This window comes from Erpetoichthys calabaricus, chromosome 7, assembly GCF_900747795.2.
Source record: "Erpetoichthys calabaricus chromosome 7, fErpCal1.3, whole genome shotgun sequence".
NCBI classification, from domain to species: Eukaryota; Metazoa; Chordata; class Cladistia; order Polypteriformes; family Polypteridae; genus Erpetoichthys; species Erpetoichthys calabaricus.
Window position 1 is genome coordinate 18,233,478 of NC_041400.2, and position 20,266 is coordinate 18,253,743.

Sequence of the window (20,266 nt, forward strand, 5' to 3'; positions counted from 1 at the left end):
CACGAACCCATGATATCCTTACTGAGAGGCTGCAGAACTACCACTGCGCCACCTGAGTGGAAAGAAGACTTTATCGTGTGTGTGCGTTTCTATACAAGCAACTTGAACGTCACCATCTCTCCGAGTTTTGACTAACTTGTTCTGGATCCAAGCTGAGGTCAGACAAGTACAAGAGGAAAATGTTCAAATTATACAAGTTGATATAACCACTCTCATAGTAAAACTGAAATAGTACGCTAATCCACAGCTGAAGTCTCACAGAACTCTTCTATGTGTTAAGACATGCGAGATTGCAAACTCACAAATGCTTTCCAAAGGGATATTTCGTCATTCCAAAATGTTGTGCAGCGCAATCTACTTGAGATATCCCAAAGCAAATTGAACAGCCTCAACAAATTTCCTTGAAGAATGAGCGTGCCACAATTCAACAATATTGGCCCTGTGGGGCCGAGTTGTTTTATTCAGACAGACGGACAGACACATCACACTCGCAAATTCTTTCTGTGTCTCTAGTAATTAAGAACTGTCTACAGTAAAACTGCAAAACTTAAGACAGGCACTTTCATCTGCAGTCGTGATAGTAATGCTTAACCACTTTTAATTGAACTTATTTTGAAAGTTTAATGTTAATAACTTTGTCGTTCAAACAAGTAATTTAAACTTGTACTGGGAAACTTTACTACATTACTCTACTGCAGCACTTGATAATGACTTCATTTGAGGCATGTTTGTTATTTAAGTTTAAGCATGCACTCACACCTGACTGGAGGACTACTCTAATAACTGAGAATTCCGAAAATCACAAAAACGTGCCACTACATTAATAAAACCTATCTGACGAAATCGGGGGGGTACCACAGATACAACTTTCCAGCCAGACATCTGACTGAAAGTCTTGCCGGTAAGCTAACTGCAACAGTGCAAAGTTGGAGACTTACAAGAAAAATGGTTGCATGTGTTCTTGGTACAGTACAAAATACTGTGGCTGCTAATTCACTCAACTCTGTGAATTGGGTTTTTAGAAAAATATTTCACCCATGCACTGTAATATGCATGTTAGATCCCTGTTAAACTGTACCTTCACTATGATGAGAGGCTACAGAAGCACAGCAAAAATATTCAAGCTTTCAGCATGTCTGCTCTCCACTGCCAGTGTGAAACTTTACAGGCTCAAATGACTGATTTCTGAGTGTGTCCGTACAATCCTATCTTCACAGAAAAATACATAAAACGCCTGGGATGTAAGGATGCTTCAGTCTTGTGTCTATTGCTGCCAGAATGGGTTTTGGCTCGCCTGGACATCTAGTATTAGGACTGGAAGGGTACTGAAGAATGAATGAATGGTAATTAAGCAGTTAATGAATCACACTTCTTTACAAAGCACCAAGTTTAATAGCAAGAAATACGTCAAAGACACAAAACATTATTACATGGAAGATACTGCAGCATTTTTCAATTACTGCACAAGGCAGATTATTTAACAAATCCGGGGCACTCACACAGTGTGACAGAAATGGAAATGAACTTTTGACATTGTGGTTTCAAGTTCCACTTTAAAGCCACAACAACAGACCAACATGCCTTCTACTGTTCTACATTTAATTCCCAATTTTTGTAATATAACCCTGATGATTTAAAAAAGTGTGCTGTGTCAGCATGCACTGTGACAGATACAACAGGGAAAAAAAAGTATTGAATGAGTCAACATTTTTCTCAGTAAATATATTCTAATAGGGCTACTGACATGAAATTTACACCAGATATCGGTAACAAACAAGTAATCCACACATACAAAGAAATCAAAAGAAATAAGTCCATAAATTAAGTTATGTGTAATAAAGTGGAATGACACAGGGAAAAAGTATTGAACACATGAAGAAAAGGAGGTGCAAAAAGGCATGGAAAGCCGAGAAAGCAGCCGAGATCTGTCAGCATTTAGAAAGCAATCCTGATGGCCGCCTATCAGAGCAAATGAATATCAGATGGTTTAGTCCTAATCGATGGCCTATAAAAGGGTTCCTCATTCCCAAGGTGTCACACAAGAAGCAACTCATGATGGGTAAAACCAAAGAGCTCTCTCAAGACCTTCACAACATTATTGTTGCAAAACATACTGATGGCACTGATGACGGACGTATTTCTGAAGGTCTGCTCAGGTCTACAAAACAAGAGTGCTCTTAGAAAAGGGAAAAATCACAATTTCGGAAATGTCTGCTATTGCCCAATGAGAGCAGCAACAAGCCATGGAATTAAAGAACGGGTTTAATTAACAACAAGAATCATCGCCTAATTAAACAACTGGTTGGAGTTTGAGGCCCTGATTTAGTTGGTCTTCTGTTGGCTCCCTCACTTCACATTTCATTTCTGTTTGGGTGCCATTTAAGGAAAGAAATGAAGCAATTCAGAGGAACAAATCTTAAAAACAAGTCAATTACAATTAATTAAAATTAAGTTAATTTGCAGCAAAAACAGGTTACTAATTAAGAAGAGTTAGAATGAAAACCTGCAGCCAATGTGGCCCTCCAGGACCGGAGTTGGAGACCACTGTGGTAGAAAGTAAAACTTTAGGGATCTTCAAATCTCGACTTGATGCTAATTTGCAAAAGTTTCTAAAATCTTGCTTTCGCTTTGTTATTATATGGTATTGAGTGTTGCTTGATGAATTTAATTTTTTTAGTGTAGGGCTGAAACACTACAACATGTAAAAAGTGAAGAGATCTGAATATTGAAGACATTGTATATGTGCCTTGTAAGGTTAAAATGTATATACACAAAGATCAGTAAATCCAACATAATTCAGACAGTATACCAGAATGTCACCAAGAAAAACGGGTGGGGGTCACTTTTGTGGCTTTGTGGAAGACCAACCCATAAACATTAAAACATAACTTGATCTGTGACACCACTGACTCAAGCATAATCCATACCAAGCCTATGATCTTGTGTAAAAGCAAGTCTTCATATTATTTTTTGCCTTTTTATACAACATCCCAGCAGCACTACCTGACAGAACCACTCCATTGCAAGTCTTCTGCGACTGACCAATATGCTACGTGTTCCTTTTGTAATGACCCATTCAAGTCGGACTCTTTTTAGTACAGTGATGTGAGCTCACATAAGAAAGCTTGGGGTCCACAAACTAGACAAGCAATGTTGTGTCCTGGGATTTTCAAACTGAAGGTCGCCATACAACAATTGGTGGATCACGGCAGCCTCGTCAAGGTTGACATTCTTTAAAGAAAAGAAAAAAAAAAACTCCAATTTTAATGATTGTCCGTAAATTATCTCAGGCTGTTTTTAAATAAATATAACTCCAAATGTTATTTCATATTTCTTTAAAACAGTCCTATATAAATGTAGCTATTAACTGGAGCTACTGATCTGCAACCTGAATGATATGAGGGCAGCTTTAGGGTAATTCATGAGAGAATACAATTTTAGCCATACCACATGCACTTATGAACAGGTTATCTGCCTGAGGCTAAGCATGTTGGTGCTCAGCTTCACTTGCTGCACTCCATTCTGTCACTTAGACCTCCTGCTGGGAGACTCTGCTCCCACCAAGGTTATTATAGTCAACGAAAACTAAAATCAAAACTGAAACTATTATTAAAAAAAACATACTTCATAAACTGAAATAAAATAATTAACAAAACTGAAATGAAAACTAAAACTAAACGAAACTATTAAAGTAGCTGGAAAGACTAACTGAAATAAAATAATAATTTACTAAAATATTTTTAGTTTTCGTTTTTGAATGAATATTCTTGCCATTAGTCTTTAACCCTTGTAAGTTTTAACTCTAAAACAGAAAGTAATCCACCACGAGCCGCCCGCACATATTCATCAGGTGAACAGCGGCTGGTGACGGAGGGCGGCTGTTCACACAGCATTTGCGGTGACAGAGCAAGTTGAATGCGGGTGCGTAAAGCATGTGAAATAGAAAGCGATTTACGTGCCGCCTTTCTTTGCACTTGTTGTATATCAAGATGTAATTCAAATGGCTGAAATCAGAATGTGGTGGTCAACAAAACGTTTACCATATGGACAGAAAAATCACGAGTGAGTAACGTTTCAGTTTATTTCTCAGGTGACTGCTTTTTGTGGACAGCAATTCACCTGCCACTGCTCAGGAGAAATCGTTTTTACTTTCTTATATACGAAGTACAGAGAAAGTATAGTAATCATGAAGACATTCAACCTTTTATATTTTGATGAATCTTGAGGTTATAGACCTCCTTGAGTCCAAGAATACCGTTTTTTGGAGTTGTGTGTGTGTGTGTGTGTGTGTGTGCATGGGTGTGTGTCTGTGTGTGTAAACACGACAACTCAAAAACACAACTAGAGAGATGAAATTCGGCATGGGGTTGGTACACCACAATTGTAGATCTGTATTAACTTTTGAGCCAGATCCATCACCCAAAAGTGGTACTTTACCAAACACATACTCGATTTTTTTTTTTTATTATTATTCACGCAGCTGCAATGTCCAATTTATTCAACTTTACTTTTATAATAATTGTTCAATATATTATTAATTTGATTTGATTTGTTGTTGATGGTTCCTTAATGTACATAATATAAAAATATAATCATTGTCTTATGGTTTACTCCTCAAATATCCATCCCCATATCTGACTATACAAGAAAGTCCACTCCCGATTTTTAAAAATAAAACGGCACTGATCGAGAGACTGACTAGGTCATCATACAAAATTAGCCATATTGTTGCTGACCAAACACTTTTGCTTTAAAAACATTGCTTAACAATGAAGCGATACAAACAAAGATATGTAGGTGAAGAGAGTCTGCCAAGTGATGAAAAACTAAACACTAATGGGTTTTTGTATTTATTATATATTTATTACTTTATCTTTACTTCATATTCACAACTCAAAATACCTGATATTGCCCATACCCTTGACACTACATGCTTGTTTTTCTTTGTTTCCCTCAATACAGCTAAGTGGGGTCTGTACACTGATTCAAGTCTAAGAGCCCTGTTCTTCCTAGGCACCAGTGATTTTCATAAGAAAATATTTTAAAAATTATAAAATTGTGTAAAATTGTTCATATTCATTATCTAGTTCTGATTATGCTTGTTTTTATCAGACAAAAACAAAACCAGATAGTAAACCATGTAGTGTAGTACGCTTCCACTAACATTAAACTTGTATCCAAATCTGTTAAGTGTACAGTTCTGTCTGATTTTGACACAAAACTAAACTCCATAGGAGCTTCATGCCATAATTACTAAAACTAATAGATATAAAAATAGAATAGAAATCCATCAATCCATTATCCAACCCGCTATATCCTAACTACATGTCTTTGTGAAATAAAAACTAATATAAAAAGGCAAAACTATAACAACTTTGGCTGCCACCCAATCCCCTTCCCCTCTTTCCTGTCCCCCATCCGTACTATTTCAAAGTGGCCCGCCTACTAATGCGAAGTCTGACGTAATCACACCCCCTCTTGCTCCTTTCCCACTTTGAGTGGACACATGCCAGAATCAAGAATTTCCAGAACCCACACTAAAATTTTTTTTTTTTAGAAAAACAACATCATAACGGGGGAGTACTATCTTTCTCACCCCCTGCACACGCATGAGCAGACGGTACAATGTTTTATGGTTCCTCGGCCTCTGATGAAGTCTGACCACAGGTCAACGACAACTCGCCACTTTTCTATGTTTGTAATGCCCCCTTTCACAGGTTCGTGCCATCCATTACCATTCCTGCTAAATCTTGGTGCGATTCGGGAATGGAGTTTTTCGATGCATCGTAGGAAGGGTCGTTGGACCACCGAGTCGCGAGTAATGTCAATGTAGGGTATACAGTATTTAATCATAATACACGTTCAATGTACGTTTGGACAAACAGCAGACTTACGACACGGAGCAAGCACCAAACGCATAACAAAAGTTAACTTGACCTCGGTTTGAAGTCCAACCGCGTTTATGAAAGCCAAATATTATTATAATTCAAATAAAAAACTGCCGAACAGCTACTGAATTACCAGCCTGAATTACCTTGTGAATTTCCCATTGGGATTAATAAAGTATCTATCTATCTATCTATCTATCTATCTATCTAAAGCGTCCCACAGCCATCTCCTAAAAATAAAAAAGCATCCTCATACCACACGTGATGACACTGTGACCTAGTTGGTCTTCTTATCAGTGTGTCAGTTTTCAACGGTAATCACAACCGTTCTTAAAAATGATCAGCGTTGTAAACTTAAGCACTTCGAGTCTAACCAATAGCCTTTCTTTTTTACTTAACACCTGCAGCAAATTCCGCAAAAGATGTCTTACACTCACACTACTATCCCCCACGGAGCACTGTCACATGGCGCTGTCAGCTGACACTCGCTACAGCGTATGCTCAAGAAACGACAACAAATTTTCACAATGAAAGCCAATACATACAATCCCTGCTGTCGCTCCTCGAGCAGCCATTCCTGTGTTGCGCTCCTGCCGACTCATTTCACAAGGAAGGAAGAAGGGAAACCACTGAATCCATCGGATACTAAACCGCCAATCATTCTCTAGTCGCACTTCCTTCGATCTCTCTCTCTTTTTCTTGCTCTGTCAGTCGCGAGCGCGCTCCCGCGAAGGCTTTGTTCTAGCCGCCCTTCTCCTACTTAATGTGATTGGATGGTTTCTGATGATTGACAACCAGCAGACGGATAATAGGATAACGCGCTCTAAGACCCCGCCCACCCGTGGTGAGAGGCACTTTCCTCCTTTGTCGTCATCGTCAACCACAGAGCTGAGAAAGATAAGAACTTACAACGGAAAAGTGCTTTATTTATAGCTAAAGTGGAGAATAATTTATCAAAAGATGAGTGACAGAATTAAAGCAAAATCACAGGTAATACGTTTCAATCGAAAACGTTCTTTTAGTGCATATGTACGTGAATATGCATTGCACCCGTCCTGTAGAACAGTGGTTCAATTTCTTTTCTTGTACTTTTACCGCAGTCTTGGCAACGGTGCTTGTTCTTGAACTTATATTTATTAATCAAATCATACTTTCTGCTAGTGCTATAGTATAACGCAAAATTAAGACGTAATTTCAAAAAACAGCCTGCGTGATTTTATTGAATAATCATTTTACTAAGCTCCTTAAACATGTGAAAGGCGCTATGTAAATACATCCATCCATTATCCAACCCGCTATGTCCTAACTGCAGGGTCACAGAGGTCTGCTGGAGCCAGTCCCAGCCAACACAGGGCGCAAGGCAGAAAACAAACCCCGGGCGGGGTGCCAGCCCACCGCAGGGCACGCACACTCCAAGCCCCCCCAAACACACCCCAAGCACACGCTAGGGCCAATTTAGGGTCGCCAATGCACCTAACCTGCATGTCTTTGGACTGTGGGAGGAAACCGGAGCACCCGGAGGAAACCCACGCAGACACGGAGAGAACATGCAAACTCCACGCAGGGAGGACCCGGGAAGCGAACCCGCTGCCCTCTGCGCCACCCATGTAAATACAATGTATTATTTATTATTATTATTATTTATTAATGCCTGAATTTCTTAATCATAACATAAAAAGAATAGGAATTTCTTAAGGATAAATAACAGGGGCATAGCCAGGTGGGGTGTGTCTTTTATCCAAAAAACTGGGCTTTTTTAATTAACTTAACATTTTGTTCATTTTTAATATATGTTATATATTTCCATTGCCTAAGGGTTTCTTGTGAAAAGGTTTGATAAACAAAGATGCAAGACAGAGCTATTGAAATAGTAACATTTACAATTCAGTGCATAGCTTGTCGCTCTTTCTAATTCTTAAAAAAAGTCTGAAATTAGTGTTGATTTTAAAGCAAAATGCAGGCAGTGTTTTTGTTTATAACTGAACTACAAAAATAAATTAATTCTGTAAAACAGACCACGATATTTGATAATACTAAATATTAATAGTACTAGTTATTATGAACTGTTACATCTGTTTTATTCTGTTTCAGTAATGTACTTTTATTTTGACGTTTGTCGGTTTTATTTAAAAATAATTTTTGAAGGTTTTTTTATATTTCATTGTGAGACTTTTCCGGATGGCATATTTCAAAATAGTGTATTATTTATTTCAAAAGGTCTCTTTTAATCCGGTTTTGTCGTCTATCATTCAGTTAGCCTTTTATATAAATTGCTGCAGTTTTTCAAAATGTAATGACTTATTTATATACATCATTGCACCTTTTCATGTGATTATTTATGTGATAATTACCTTTTTATTTTTTTAATATTGGTACAAATGGCATTCCATACGTTTGTGCCATTCGAGATTACCTGCATAACGTAATACACCTGACTCTAATATTCCAATGTTTTTTTCTTAATCATGCAGAAAACACAACCAGATTTTATCAACTGATAAATTTAGTCCCAACATCAGCGATCTCACTTTAGTCAGTGAAGCTGGCTAATTAGAAGACAATTTAGCTACAGTAACAACGTATTGCAGAACACGGAAGTCGAGGTGAAAGTCTTACCTTGTGTTCTTGACTTTCGGAATCGCTGTTCTATATTCTGGGACAATCGTTTGCTTTTTTCTCACTCCTTTCACCCCACTTTGGAAAACTACTGGTTGCTCCAAAGGTACCATCATCAGGAAAGAAGATGATTCATGGATGCCGCGCATTTTTTCCTTTGCGCGGTCACCCCAACATAACCTATCATCCATGGGGGAGGAGCGAAAATTTTAGATTCGTCAAGAATTTCGACCTCTGGTTTTAGGGTCCCCTGATACCGAAAAAATGCGCCGTCACCCCAATATAACCTATCATCTATGGGGGAGGAGCGAAAATTTTAGATTCGTCAAGAATTTCGACCTCTGGTTTTAGGGTCTCCTGATGCCAAAAACATGGATATCTTGATGATGGGTGTGTGTCTGTTTGTGTGTGCGTGTGTCAGTTTCTTGAGGATGGATACAGCTGAAACAGCTGGACAGAAAGATACTAAACTTGAAACTTAAGCCTGTTATGAGATGACGATGAGCTGCTTTGTTTTTGAGCCAAATCGCGCAAGAGAAAGAGGCACTCTAGAGGAACCCTCAAATACCGTAATTCTGGTATTAATTATGAATTCGTCTTGCCAGTTGCTATCGTAATGACGTATTTTATGATCAGAAAGATCAGCATCAGAGCAGTAATTACTGAAATGTTATAGAATAATTCGGGTAACTCGGGAGCAAAGCCTACTGACGTTCACGTCCAACTTTTTTTTTGTCATATATGTTTAACTGTTTTACTTTGTGCATTAATATTTGTATATTTTGTATTTTTATGGTATCTTACGAATAGTATGCACTTATTGTTTTTTTTTTTGGACCAATAGCAGTTTGGGGCAGGTCGAATGACCTGCCTGAACATACCCCACAATAATAAACAGTAATTAACAAAATACAGAATTTCTCACTGCAGATATTTCATTGGGCTGGCGCCCTGCCCAGGGTTTGTTTCCTGCCTTGCGCCCTGTGTTGGCTGGGATTGGCTCTAGCAGACTCCCGTGAACCAGTAGTTAGGATATAGCTGGTTGGATAATGGATGGATGGATGGATATTTTCTGTCAAGAGTCTAGGGAAGGATTTTGACATCTCCCCAAAGGATGCTGCATTTATGCAAGTAACCTGCACAGAGCTCTACACATGTCTGGATTACCAGAGAAGTTTAAGACATGGCTGTATCACCATTGTATTCTTCCCAGGTACTTCTGGCCACTCCTCATCTACAAACTACTAATCTTCAAAGTCAAGATCTTGGAGGAGAAAGTGAGCAGCTACCTCAGGAGATATGCTGGGGCTACTGAAGAGCCTAAGTAGCATCACACTCAGTGGTCAAAGCAAATTACATCTCCCTTTCAAGTCTGTGGAGGACTATGAGAATCAAAGGAGTGATGCAGTACAGGGACTCAGATGATTCAAAGGTAGCTGGTATTTGAGTTAAAACAGGAAGGAAAGGGAGGGCAGAGGAGGCCATTCAACAGGTGGAGGCAAGGGTAGGCTACAAGAGGCTGGTGGATGTACTGACACGAGGGAGAGCTGGGTTAGGTTCCTTCAAATATTCCCACATTAGAACCACCACGGTGAAGGAGGAGTAGCAACTAGCACAGTAAGAGGTTAGAGCAGCAGTTAAGAAGGAAAGAGCACACAGGGCATGAGACAACAATTAATGTGGCCTAAATGGGAGAATGCAGCAGATGACCTGGTCTGAGATATGGAACTCAGAGTCACACCACATAAAATTCCTTATCCAGGGAGTGTATAATGTTCTGTCCACCCATTTGAACCTGCACATATGGGGTAAAGTAGAGTCTCCTGTCTGCACACTATGCTTCGAGTAAGGCACCTTGGAACACATCCTAAGTAGCTGCTCCAAAGCACTAGGCATGAACCACTACAGATGGTGTTATGATCAAGTCTTGAAGACCATCAGTGTAGGAATTACTGCAAGTAAGCGTTTCTGCCCCTGTAAGCAGATGATCACTTCTGTTAGATCAGGTGAGCAGCCAAATACTACATTGTAAACATCTTTAAGCACCTTAGCCTCAGCAAGGAATTGGCAGTTACTCGTGGACCTTGAATGACAGCTGAAGTTCTCCAGCCATATTGTTGACACTACTTTGCATCCAGACATTGTCATCTTGTCACACTAAGAAAGTGGTGATATTGGAGCTGACTGTCCCATTGAAAGAACATCTGGCCGAGGTCATGGAGAGGAAGTTCACCAGATATGTGGGAATGGTCAGGCAATGCCAGCAAACTCCCACTCCCTAACCAAGGCCTATAGTTACATGGGCATAGGAGGAGGCAAGAGAAGGAGAGCCATCTGCAGACCACCGAAGCTGCAGAGAGAGCCTCTTTATGGCCATGGCTCAAAAAGAGGAGAGAGTTGGGGCAACTGGACACAAGCATGTGTTTATCAGCCCCAACTGGGTCAAGTGGATGAGAATGTATGATGTTGAAAGACCTAAAACACCCAATGATTCCAGGAACATTACTGTTGATCTGTTCAGATCCATCAGCAGATGTATTTGCATATTCGATATCAACAAAAGCTGCTCAGTACTCCCTTGGCTTAAGTATTAAGCATAAAATTATTACAAATTTCTGAAAATAAAAATTCAAAATTTTTTAAATGCAGAATTAAGCACTGCAGACATTTTGTCGTAACCTAATTATTCGAGTGGGGACCCAAAAATAACAATAATTTTTTTCTGTAGACTGGAGGAGCATTAGTTCTGACATTTGACGCTAGGTGCGTATACTAGACTGCTCTCTGTCATTTGGCCAAGCAGCATACTTGAAGTGTTCAAGCGTTTGCGTGATGCAGTGTGGAGAAAATGACCCAACTTGTGGCGATCGGGCGAGTTGTTTCTGCATCACGACACACAGCATTGAGTGTGCGGCAGTTTCTCAGGAAAAATGGGATGACAACAGTTTCCCAAACCCCTACTTCCTGGACTTTGAACCCTGTGATTTTCTTCTTATTTCCAAATTCTCATTATTTTTGGGTCACCCCTCATATAAGCTACTTCTCTTTGCTCTGGCTGCATATAATACAAGAGGAAATGCAAATGTGTTTTCTCTCCACATACAATAATCAAGTCAGCAGGAAAGACAAAAGCATCACATAGGTTGGTGACAGCAGACAGGTAGGCCTCAGAAAGATGGCCCCAGCCCTAATGCCTGTGCAGCTATAATAAATTATATATAAAAACATTTTTAAGTAAAACGATTTTATTTACTTTAGTTGTAAATGCACTAAAAAGCACAAAATAAATTTTACTTTAACCACAATTTTTGTGGTTCTATGTGACTAAATAAAACCGTGGGACACACATAAATGAATTGATTCAAACAATTTTTGAAACTTGTTTAGCATGGTGGGGAATTACAATGTTGTTGTTTTTTATATTTTATAATGAAATTAGCTATTCTATTAATTGATTGAATAAATTAATTTATGTGCACCCGACAATGTTATTTATACAATTCAGTAGGAAATGTTAAAACAAACAATTTTTAGTGAATCTCCCCAATGAGTTGAACTAACATTTTACACTACAGGGTCTTGAGAAAACATCTTGGTAGCAGTGAGTGTGAGCAGGAACAAACTCTGGATGGTGTAATGTAGATTAATAATTAATATTCTTGTGTTTGTTGATAAATTGCCATTTAAGATATTTTAAAGAATGAAACACCTTTCTTTCTTAAAATATGCCATTGTAACTCCCAATGTTTCAGCAATGTGTCTGTGACCTTGGGAGAGTTAACCAGAGTGGGACATGTCAGAGGCATTATTTAAGTGTGTATGACCTTAGAGCCAATTCTCCCCGAGAAGAAAATCTGGACTGAAGGCAGGTTGCAAAAGGCAGTTTACGACTTACTTACCTGTACAGTATATCCTCTCGTTCTTGTTTGCCCATAACACCATTTGTGCATCCTTAACTGCTGACATGGTCAAAGCTGATCTGAGAGGCCTGGGCTTGTTTCTGAGCTGTTACATTGCCAAAATAAGAGGATCCTTGCATGATGCCAGTTTAGATAGATAGATAGATAGATAGATAGATAGATAGATAGATAGATAGATCCTTTCATATCTATCTATCTATCTGTCTGTCTGTCTGTCTGTGTAATAGATAGATAGATAGATAGATAGATAGTGTGGGAAACAGCCCAGACACAGACAGGTAGACATGTTCTTAAGCACCACAACACGTTTATTATACAAATATTTACAACGGTGAACACACACAACCCAGTGCCGCAGCACCAATCAACCCAAAGTCCAGGCCCTCAACACAATGCCTCTTCTTTGTCTCTGACCGCCTCCACTCCTCTCCTCCCGAGCTCCGTCATCTTCCACCCGACTCCAGCCCACAAATGGAGGGAGGTGGCCCCTTTTATAATCACCCGGATGTGCTCTAGGTGCCTCCTGACAATCTTCCGCCGGCACTCTCCAGTGTGGTGGAAGTGCCGGCTGCGCAACCGGAAACATTCCGGGTGTCCCCGATCCTCTTCTCCCCAGCACTTCTGGGTGTGGCAGAAGTGCTGAAGTCCAGGGCTCCAAAGGCATCGGGGTGCCCCCTGGCGGTGACCACGGGCCCCTATAGGGTTGAGCTTCCAAGCTCCATTCCCGTGGTCCCCAAAGCCACCAGGGCGGTCGCCCCCACGTGGTCTGGGGGAGGTGTAAGCCCTCCTCCGGTCCTCCTGGGCGTCCCGGCTAGGTACCACCCCCAGCCACCTGTGACGATAGATAGATAGATAGATAGATAGATAGATAGATAGATAGATAGATAGATAGATAGATAGATAGATAGATAGATAGATAGCACTTTATTGGACACCGGGGGGAAGCTCTTTAAATAAATAAATATGGTATATAAATAGATACAGTAGATAAATAAATATATATACAGTACACACACTATGGTCTGAACACACACCAGAATGACTAGAAAGGAATAAAGTTTGAAAAAAAAGACAATGTCTGACTTGGCAGTCCCGGTCATGATGCATTATGCAGACGTATTGCTGTTAGCATAAAGGATCCCTGTAACATTTCTTGACACACTTTTTCTGAATAATTAATTGGCTAAACATAGTCATTGTTGGTGTGTCAGAGAGAGGATGATGTTTTTGTTACTCTATTCAAAGGTCATGTGGGAGGAAACATCAACTCAGACCAGAGGCTAATAAGACAGATAGCTACCTGGTAGTAAGCATATGGGCACACGATGAACTGCAGCTTGGGTTGTAATGGTGTTTTCATCACACTTGTTTTACTTGGTTTATTATTTTAGGCATATTATCTATTTTGCATGAATAAATGTATATCTTTTTCTCCTGCATTTTCTGGTATCTGGTACTCTACTTACCTGATGTTACAGAATGTTAAAAAAAGGAGGAGGTATTGATCTACAGTATCAGTCAATCCAGATAGTGTGGTACGAGAGTTTGGGATTTGGGACGTTCTTTTAAGGCCTGCGTAATAAAGAGTATAAAGACGAATAGGGTCCCTAGGACCCTACCATGACAAAACAGATGGGATGCCAGTTCATTGCCTGAAACACTCTAAGGGTCAGTTTAGAGTCCTTTATCAACCTAATTTGAGTCAACAGACAAAATCCATACAGACATGGTGAGAACATGCACACTTCACACTGTAGGCACTGCAGTCCCCCTTTTATTCCAACATGATGTCTTTTTCAAAAGGCAAAATTACACACTATAGAGCATTCAAAGCTCATTTCAACATTGTCTAGGCACAAATCACTTTCATTAGTGTATGGCTAGGGTGGTACACAAAAGTCACAGCACACCCAGTTTTGAATTCAGACATCTGCTTTTAACACAAGTGAGTTACCTAATTGAACTCATGTTTTTCCGTATGAGAAGACACTTTATTGTTTTTCTTATTTATATCACATACTGACTTTTTTTTTTAGTGAGCATAATGTTTATAGATTTATACATTGTCACAGGAGGCTGGGGGACAGACCCAGCCGGGATGCCTGGAAGGACCGGGAGGTAGTTTATGCGTCCCCCGGGCCACGAGGGGAAAACCACCCTGGAGCTTGAGGAGACCACGGGAAAGGAGCAAAGAGGCTCAAGCCCATTGGGGCCCATGGCCACCGGCAGGGGGCGCCCCGAGCCTCATGGAGCCCGGGAAACAGGCACATCCACCACACCTGGGAAGGTGGAGGAAGATCCTTCCAGGGACGCCTGGAGTGCTTCCAGGTGCAAGGGCAGCACTTCCACCACACCAGGAAGTGCTGCTGGAAGAGTGTCATCAGGCACCTGGAGCACATCTGGGTAAGAATAAAAGGGGCCACCTCCCTACAATCAGGGAGCTAGAGTCGAGAGCGGGAGCAGGACGATGCTCCCGGGAGGAGAGGAAAGGCGGCCCACGGACATTTGGAAGAGAGACCCGTGGAGAGGGTGTTTGGTGCTGTGGCACTGGATTTGTGCGTGTTCATCATTGTATATATTTGTAAATAAACGTGTGTGGTGACCTTTAAACATGTCTACCTGTCTATGTCTGGCCTGTTCCCCACAGCATATAGGGTCTTGATTGTCACTTGTACAAAGTACAGTGAAATTCTAACTTGCATGTGCTACTCATCACTCTCTAGTGCCATAATTAATAAATATACTGGTAACTACCTTACTTCAAAATTTCTGTCTTTTTTACCTGAAATAACTACCTTAACTAGAAACGTCCGGATTCATACCTGAACATTTTAATTTCCTTCTAATAGATGAACACATTTTATTAAGATTTCTGTCACAAATTACAATATATCATACAACCTAAATGTAAACCTTATCCTGAAGTGGCTCTAGTAACGAACTTGTATTCTCACTGTAAGAGGCTTGCTTTGTTCCTGCCACAGATTGGTTAGCCTTCTCCTGGCCTCTAACCTTAGAATGTCCCCTGATCAACCCGGTCATGGAGTAGAATAAACCTACAGCTAAAAGAATGATATGACCTGCTCTCCATCTCCACAGACAACAACAAGGCACCCGATTCAAACCCAGGTTGCTAGATCCATGTAGCAGTAGCACGAATTAATGTGCAACCATGCCTCCCAGAAGATGATCTTGACAGCTGCAGATACCAAATAGTTGTAATTCTGTTTTGATAACTGCAACCAAAAGTCTGCCTTCTTGTCAAATGTGACGCTCAGCTGTGAAGAAAAATCACACTGAAAAATTAGCAGTTCCATTTCTAGTGCCACCTTCTCTGAGCAGAATATTTTTAGGCAAGAGTCCACAACACTCGGGTTTCATTCAGTCTGCTTTGACGATGCATAGAGAAAAATAAACAGTGAATTCAATAGATAAGTATGCCTAATTCTTAATTATGTACACAATAGCTCAATAAAGAAGCTTGTGGCGACATTTATTTACTGATTTCTCAGATTCTATTATTCACTCCCTTCTTGTAAGCTCTAGTATAATCAGTGATTTATCTGTTTCAAACTATGTGTAAAAAGAAGTAAGTGAAAATACAAGTCAAGTCAAGTTGGGGAGCATGCACTGGTACAGTGCGTTGCCGCACCCACTACATGGCGAAACAACTTGGGATCCCGGTTGGCAATCCCCCAGGTAGACACACGGTCCAGTCTCACCTTCTGGAAATGACCCTCTATGTGCCGCAGCCAGGTGTTACGTGGGCGACCCCTTGGCCTGGTCCAGCCACTCGGGTCCCCAGCAATAAGGATCTTACGAGCTGGATCACCCTCAGGAAAAGCACCACTTGGCCGTAGTGCCGTAAATGACGCTCACTTACAATGCATGTAATGTGCCTCATTCGGGACTCCATGAGCAACCGCTCATTCAACACAAAGTCAAACCAGCGGTACCCAAGGATTCTCCGGAGACACACAGTACCAAAGGAGTCTAGTCTTCGTCTCCGATCACTGGATAGCGTCTATGTCTCACAACCATACAGCAAGACAGGAAGCACCAGGACTCTAAAGACTTGGACCTTCGTCCTTTTGCATAGATATCGGGAGCGCCACACACCCCTTTCCAGCGACCTCATGACCCCTCATTCTCTCCCAATCCGTCTACTGACTTCATAGGAAGAGTCACCAGAGACATGAATGTCACTGCCAAGGTAAGTAAACCTCTCGATGAGGTCGACACTCTTACCGCAAACAGACACACTGCTGATGGCCGTGTCCAAGAGGTCATTAAAGACCTGGATCTTTGGTTTTTATCAGGACCTTTGCAAGCCCAGACACTCAGACTCCTCGCTCAGTCACTCGAGAGCCCCAATCAGAGCCTCCATTGACTCCGCGAAGATCACAGCATCGTCAGTAAAGTCAAGATCCGTGAATCTTTCTTCACCAACAGATGCCCCACAGCCGCTGGACCCCACGACCATGCCCAACACCCAGTCCATACAAGCATTGAACAGAGTAGGAGCAAGAACACACCCCTGACAAACCCCAGAATCAACTGGGAAAAATGCAGAGGTCCTGCCTCCACTCTGCACAGCACTCACAGTACCAGTGTACAGGCCGGCCATGATATCCAGCAACCTACTGGAGGCTGAAGATACAAATAGTATAAAAAAAAGAAACTGTAAATTCAGAAACTGTTTTGTGACTGCTTTATGTTGGTGGGTCTGTTGATCCACTTCTCCATTTAAATGTGTTGTATTTGTTACTGGGGATCCAGTTTTATGTGTTCATTGTGTTTATGTGGGTGTATTGTGTCTGATAAATAAATATGGATGATGCATTACCCATAGGATTAGGATAGTGTACAAGATAAGGCAAAATCAGTCTCTCCCAAGCCAGCTTTACAAAAAGTGAAAACAAGGAGTCTTTGTAATCCAAAAACTTACACAGTAAGAGAAGTAGTGAGCTAAAGGGATGTGCAACCTCTAAGTAGAGTAACAATCAGCGTGTGCTTTTGAGCTAAAGGGATGTGCAACCTCTAAGTGGAGTAACAATCAGCGTGTGCTTTATTATTCTTAAAAGAAATTCAATTTTGGCCACAATGTGTTTAATAAAGTCACGAGTACCTGGCTGCTGGAGGGGTCTGACAGCACATGTTCTGCGAGATGGCTCTCATTAAAGTGCTTGGTGAAATCTAATTACACTGTGGCCACTAGGGGGTGTCAGACACTAACTACTTTGACCCCTGTCCAGTTTCAAAAGATGGTTTTATTTTAAAGAAAATATTATTCAACAGGCTTCTAATTATCACAATCACTACAACCACAATTGATGATGATGATGATACTTTTATTTGTCCCCAAAAGGAAATTAACATTTTATAGGAGCTCCAAAACATATATACACAACACACACACACACACATTTTATATATATATATATATATATATATATATATATATATATATATATATATATATATATATATATCCATCCATTATCCAACCCGCTGAATCCGAACACAGGGTCACGGGGGTCTGCTGGATTCAATTCCAGCCAACACAGGACACAACGCAGGAACCAATCCTGGGCAGGGTGCCAGCCCACCGCAGATATATATATGCATCTGTCAGACATGCGTGATTAGGAGGCATCTCCTCTGGGCTCAGCTCAGGTATGCAATACTACTAAGAGTGGGTGTACTTGTTAACACAAAATTTCTTTCCATCTGTAGTGACTGAACTTCCAGGTCCACATCATCAAGACCTGTCCCTTCTAGGAACCAGCAGCATAAAACCACCCTGGACTGAAAGGAGACAGTCACTTTGTTGACTCTCAGCCTCTGAGACAGACCCGCTCAGGGGCACATCTTTGTTTTCATTGTTTTGGCATCCTCATGTGCTGTTTTCTTTGGCCACTATTCCATCAACCAACCTACATTAAATGGGGGTCTGCTGGTTCCCCAACACTTTCTGCGACTCCATGTCTGCTATTTTTACTATATACAGTATATATAGATATATATGTGTGTGTGTACTATATGTATGTAAATATATATATCTTATATATAAACGTCTACGCGTGGAAGTGTGTCTGTCTGTCCGGCCTGGAAGTGAGAGGTGGAGTCGGGTTAAGGGCTCCACCTCCGACGAAACAGGAAACTTGCTTATCAGCTAATAATGCAAGCGAGTCCAGCATGTCAGCAAAACAAAACCTCAGAAGAAAGACAAAGTCGCTTAGCCACTAGCTTCTGTAAAACGGTATCCCTTTTACTTTTCCTCCCGCCGCTAATGCACAAGCAATGCGAGCACGTCGGCAAAACAAATCCTCCTAGGAGTGAGATGCCCAGAGTCGTTTCTTTCAATTACCTGACATCTCTACATTTCAATTTTTTTCTGATGATTTTAATAGAATCTAGGACTCCAGGCTTTTTACAGCACGGGCTTAAACAGTTAGTATATATATATATATATATGTGTGTGTGTGTGTGTACTGTGTATATATACATATATATATATATATATATATATATATAGTGAAAGATGCTCGGTACACAGACAGAGACGGACTCAGAATGTCCCAAAACAGGCGCTTTTATTTTTCTTCTTCAGCATAATACACACAGTGCACAAACCACCACAAATAGCTCAAACTCACAGTCTTTTCTTTTACTTTCTCCTCTTTTCCTTTGCCGCCTCCACTCCTCTCCCGCAAGCTCTGTCCTCTGCCACCCAACTGTGGCTCTTTGAATGGAGTGAGGCGGCCCCTTTTATAATGCATCCGGATGTGCTCCAGGTGCACCCTGATGATTTTCCTGCAGCACTTCCTGGTGTGGCAGAAGTGCTGCATGGGCACCCGGAAGCACTCCAGGCATGCCCAGATTCTCTTCCGGCAGAACTTCCTAGTGTGGCGGAAGTGCAACAGTCTAAGGCTCCAGGATTGTCCAAGCGTCCCCTGGCTATTCAAGTGATGATTGATTGACATTAGCAGGCCCAAAGCATGCCAAGAAAACCTTTCCCCACACCGTTACAAAGCCACCATCAGTCTGGACTGTCGACACAAGGCAGGTCAGGTTCATGGATTCATGCTGTTGGCTCCATATTCTGACCCTGCCATCCATGTGCCTCAGCAGAAATGGAGAATCATCAGACCAAGCCACATTTTTCTAGTTTTCTACTGTCCAGTTTTCGTGAGTCTGTTCCCATTGCAGCCTTCAGCTTTCAATTCTTGGCTGACACGAAAGGAACCAGATGTGTTCTTCTGCTGTTGTAGCCCATTCAAGGTTTAATGTGTTGTGGATTCTGAGATGCATTTCTGCTCATCACAGTTGTACCAAGTGGTTATCTGAGCTTGAACCTGTACTCTCTCATCAACAAGGTGCTTCCATTTGCAGGACTGCCACTCACTGGATGCTTTTTGTTTATCACACCATTCTAAGTAAACTCTACAGACTGTTATGTGTGAAAATCCCAGGAGATCAGAAGTTATAGAAACACTCAAACTATCCTGCTGACACCAACAATCACGCCATGGTCCAAATTACTTCGATCGCATTTCTTTCCCCATTCTGGTGTTTGATGAGACCATTAACTAAAGCTCCTGACTTGTATTTGTATGATTTTATGCATTTCTGCTGCCATGTGATTGGCTAACTAGATAACAGCATGGATAAGCAGCGTGCTGGTGTTCCTAATAACTTGTACAGTGAGTGTTCCTCTGTTGCATTCTAAATGTGTAAAGTCACATAAACAAAACAGAAGAATGGCTTGAAGACAAACAATTAGGCCGCCATAATCGGGTAAAAGCAAACTGCAAACAAAGGAAGGTTTGTGTCTGGGAC

General features: G+C 41.0%; 1 protein-coding gene across 3 annotated transcripts in view; it reads right to left on the minus strand.

Annotated features, from left to right (window-relative positions):
* Positions 1-6,618, minus strand: part of tmem192 (transmembrane protein 192) — a 59,414-nt gene extending 52,796 nt beyond the window's left edge. The window contains exon 1 of one of the 3 annotated variants that reach the window (XM_028805004.2): positions 6,434-6,618. In XM_028805004.2, the coding sequence (XP_028660837.1) occupies positions 6,434-6,490 (57 nt within the window). In that variant the 5' untranslated portion in view covers positions 6,491-6,618. Of the gene's footprint in view, positions 1-6,144; positions 6,406-6,433 lie in introns of those variants that run through there. The other 2 variants (XM_051929840.1, XM_051929839.1) reach the window with 2 other exon arrangements.
* Between the last annotated feature and the right edge of the window lie 13,648 nt (positions 6,619-20,266).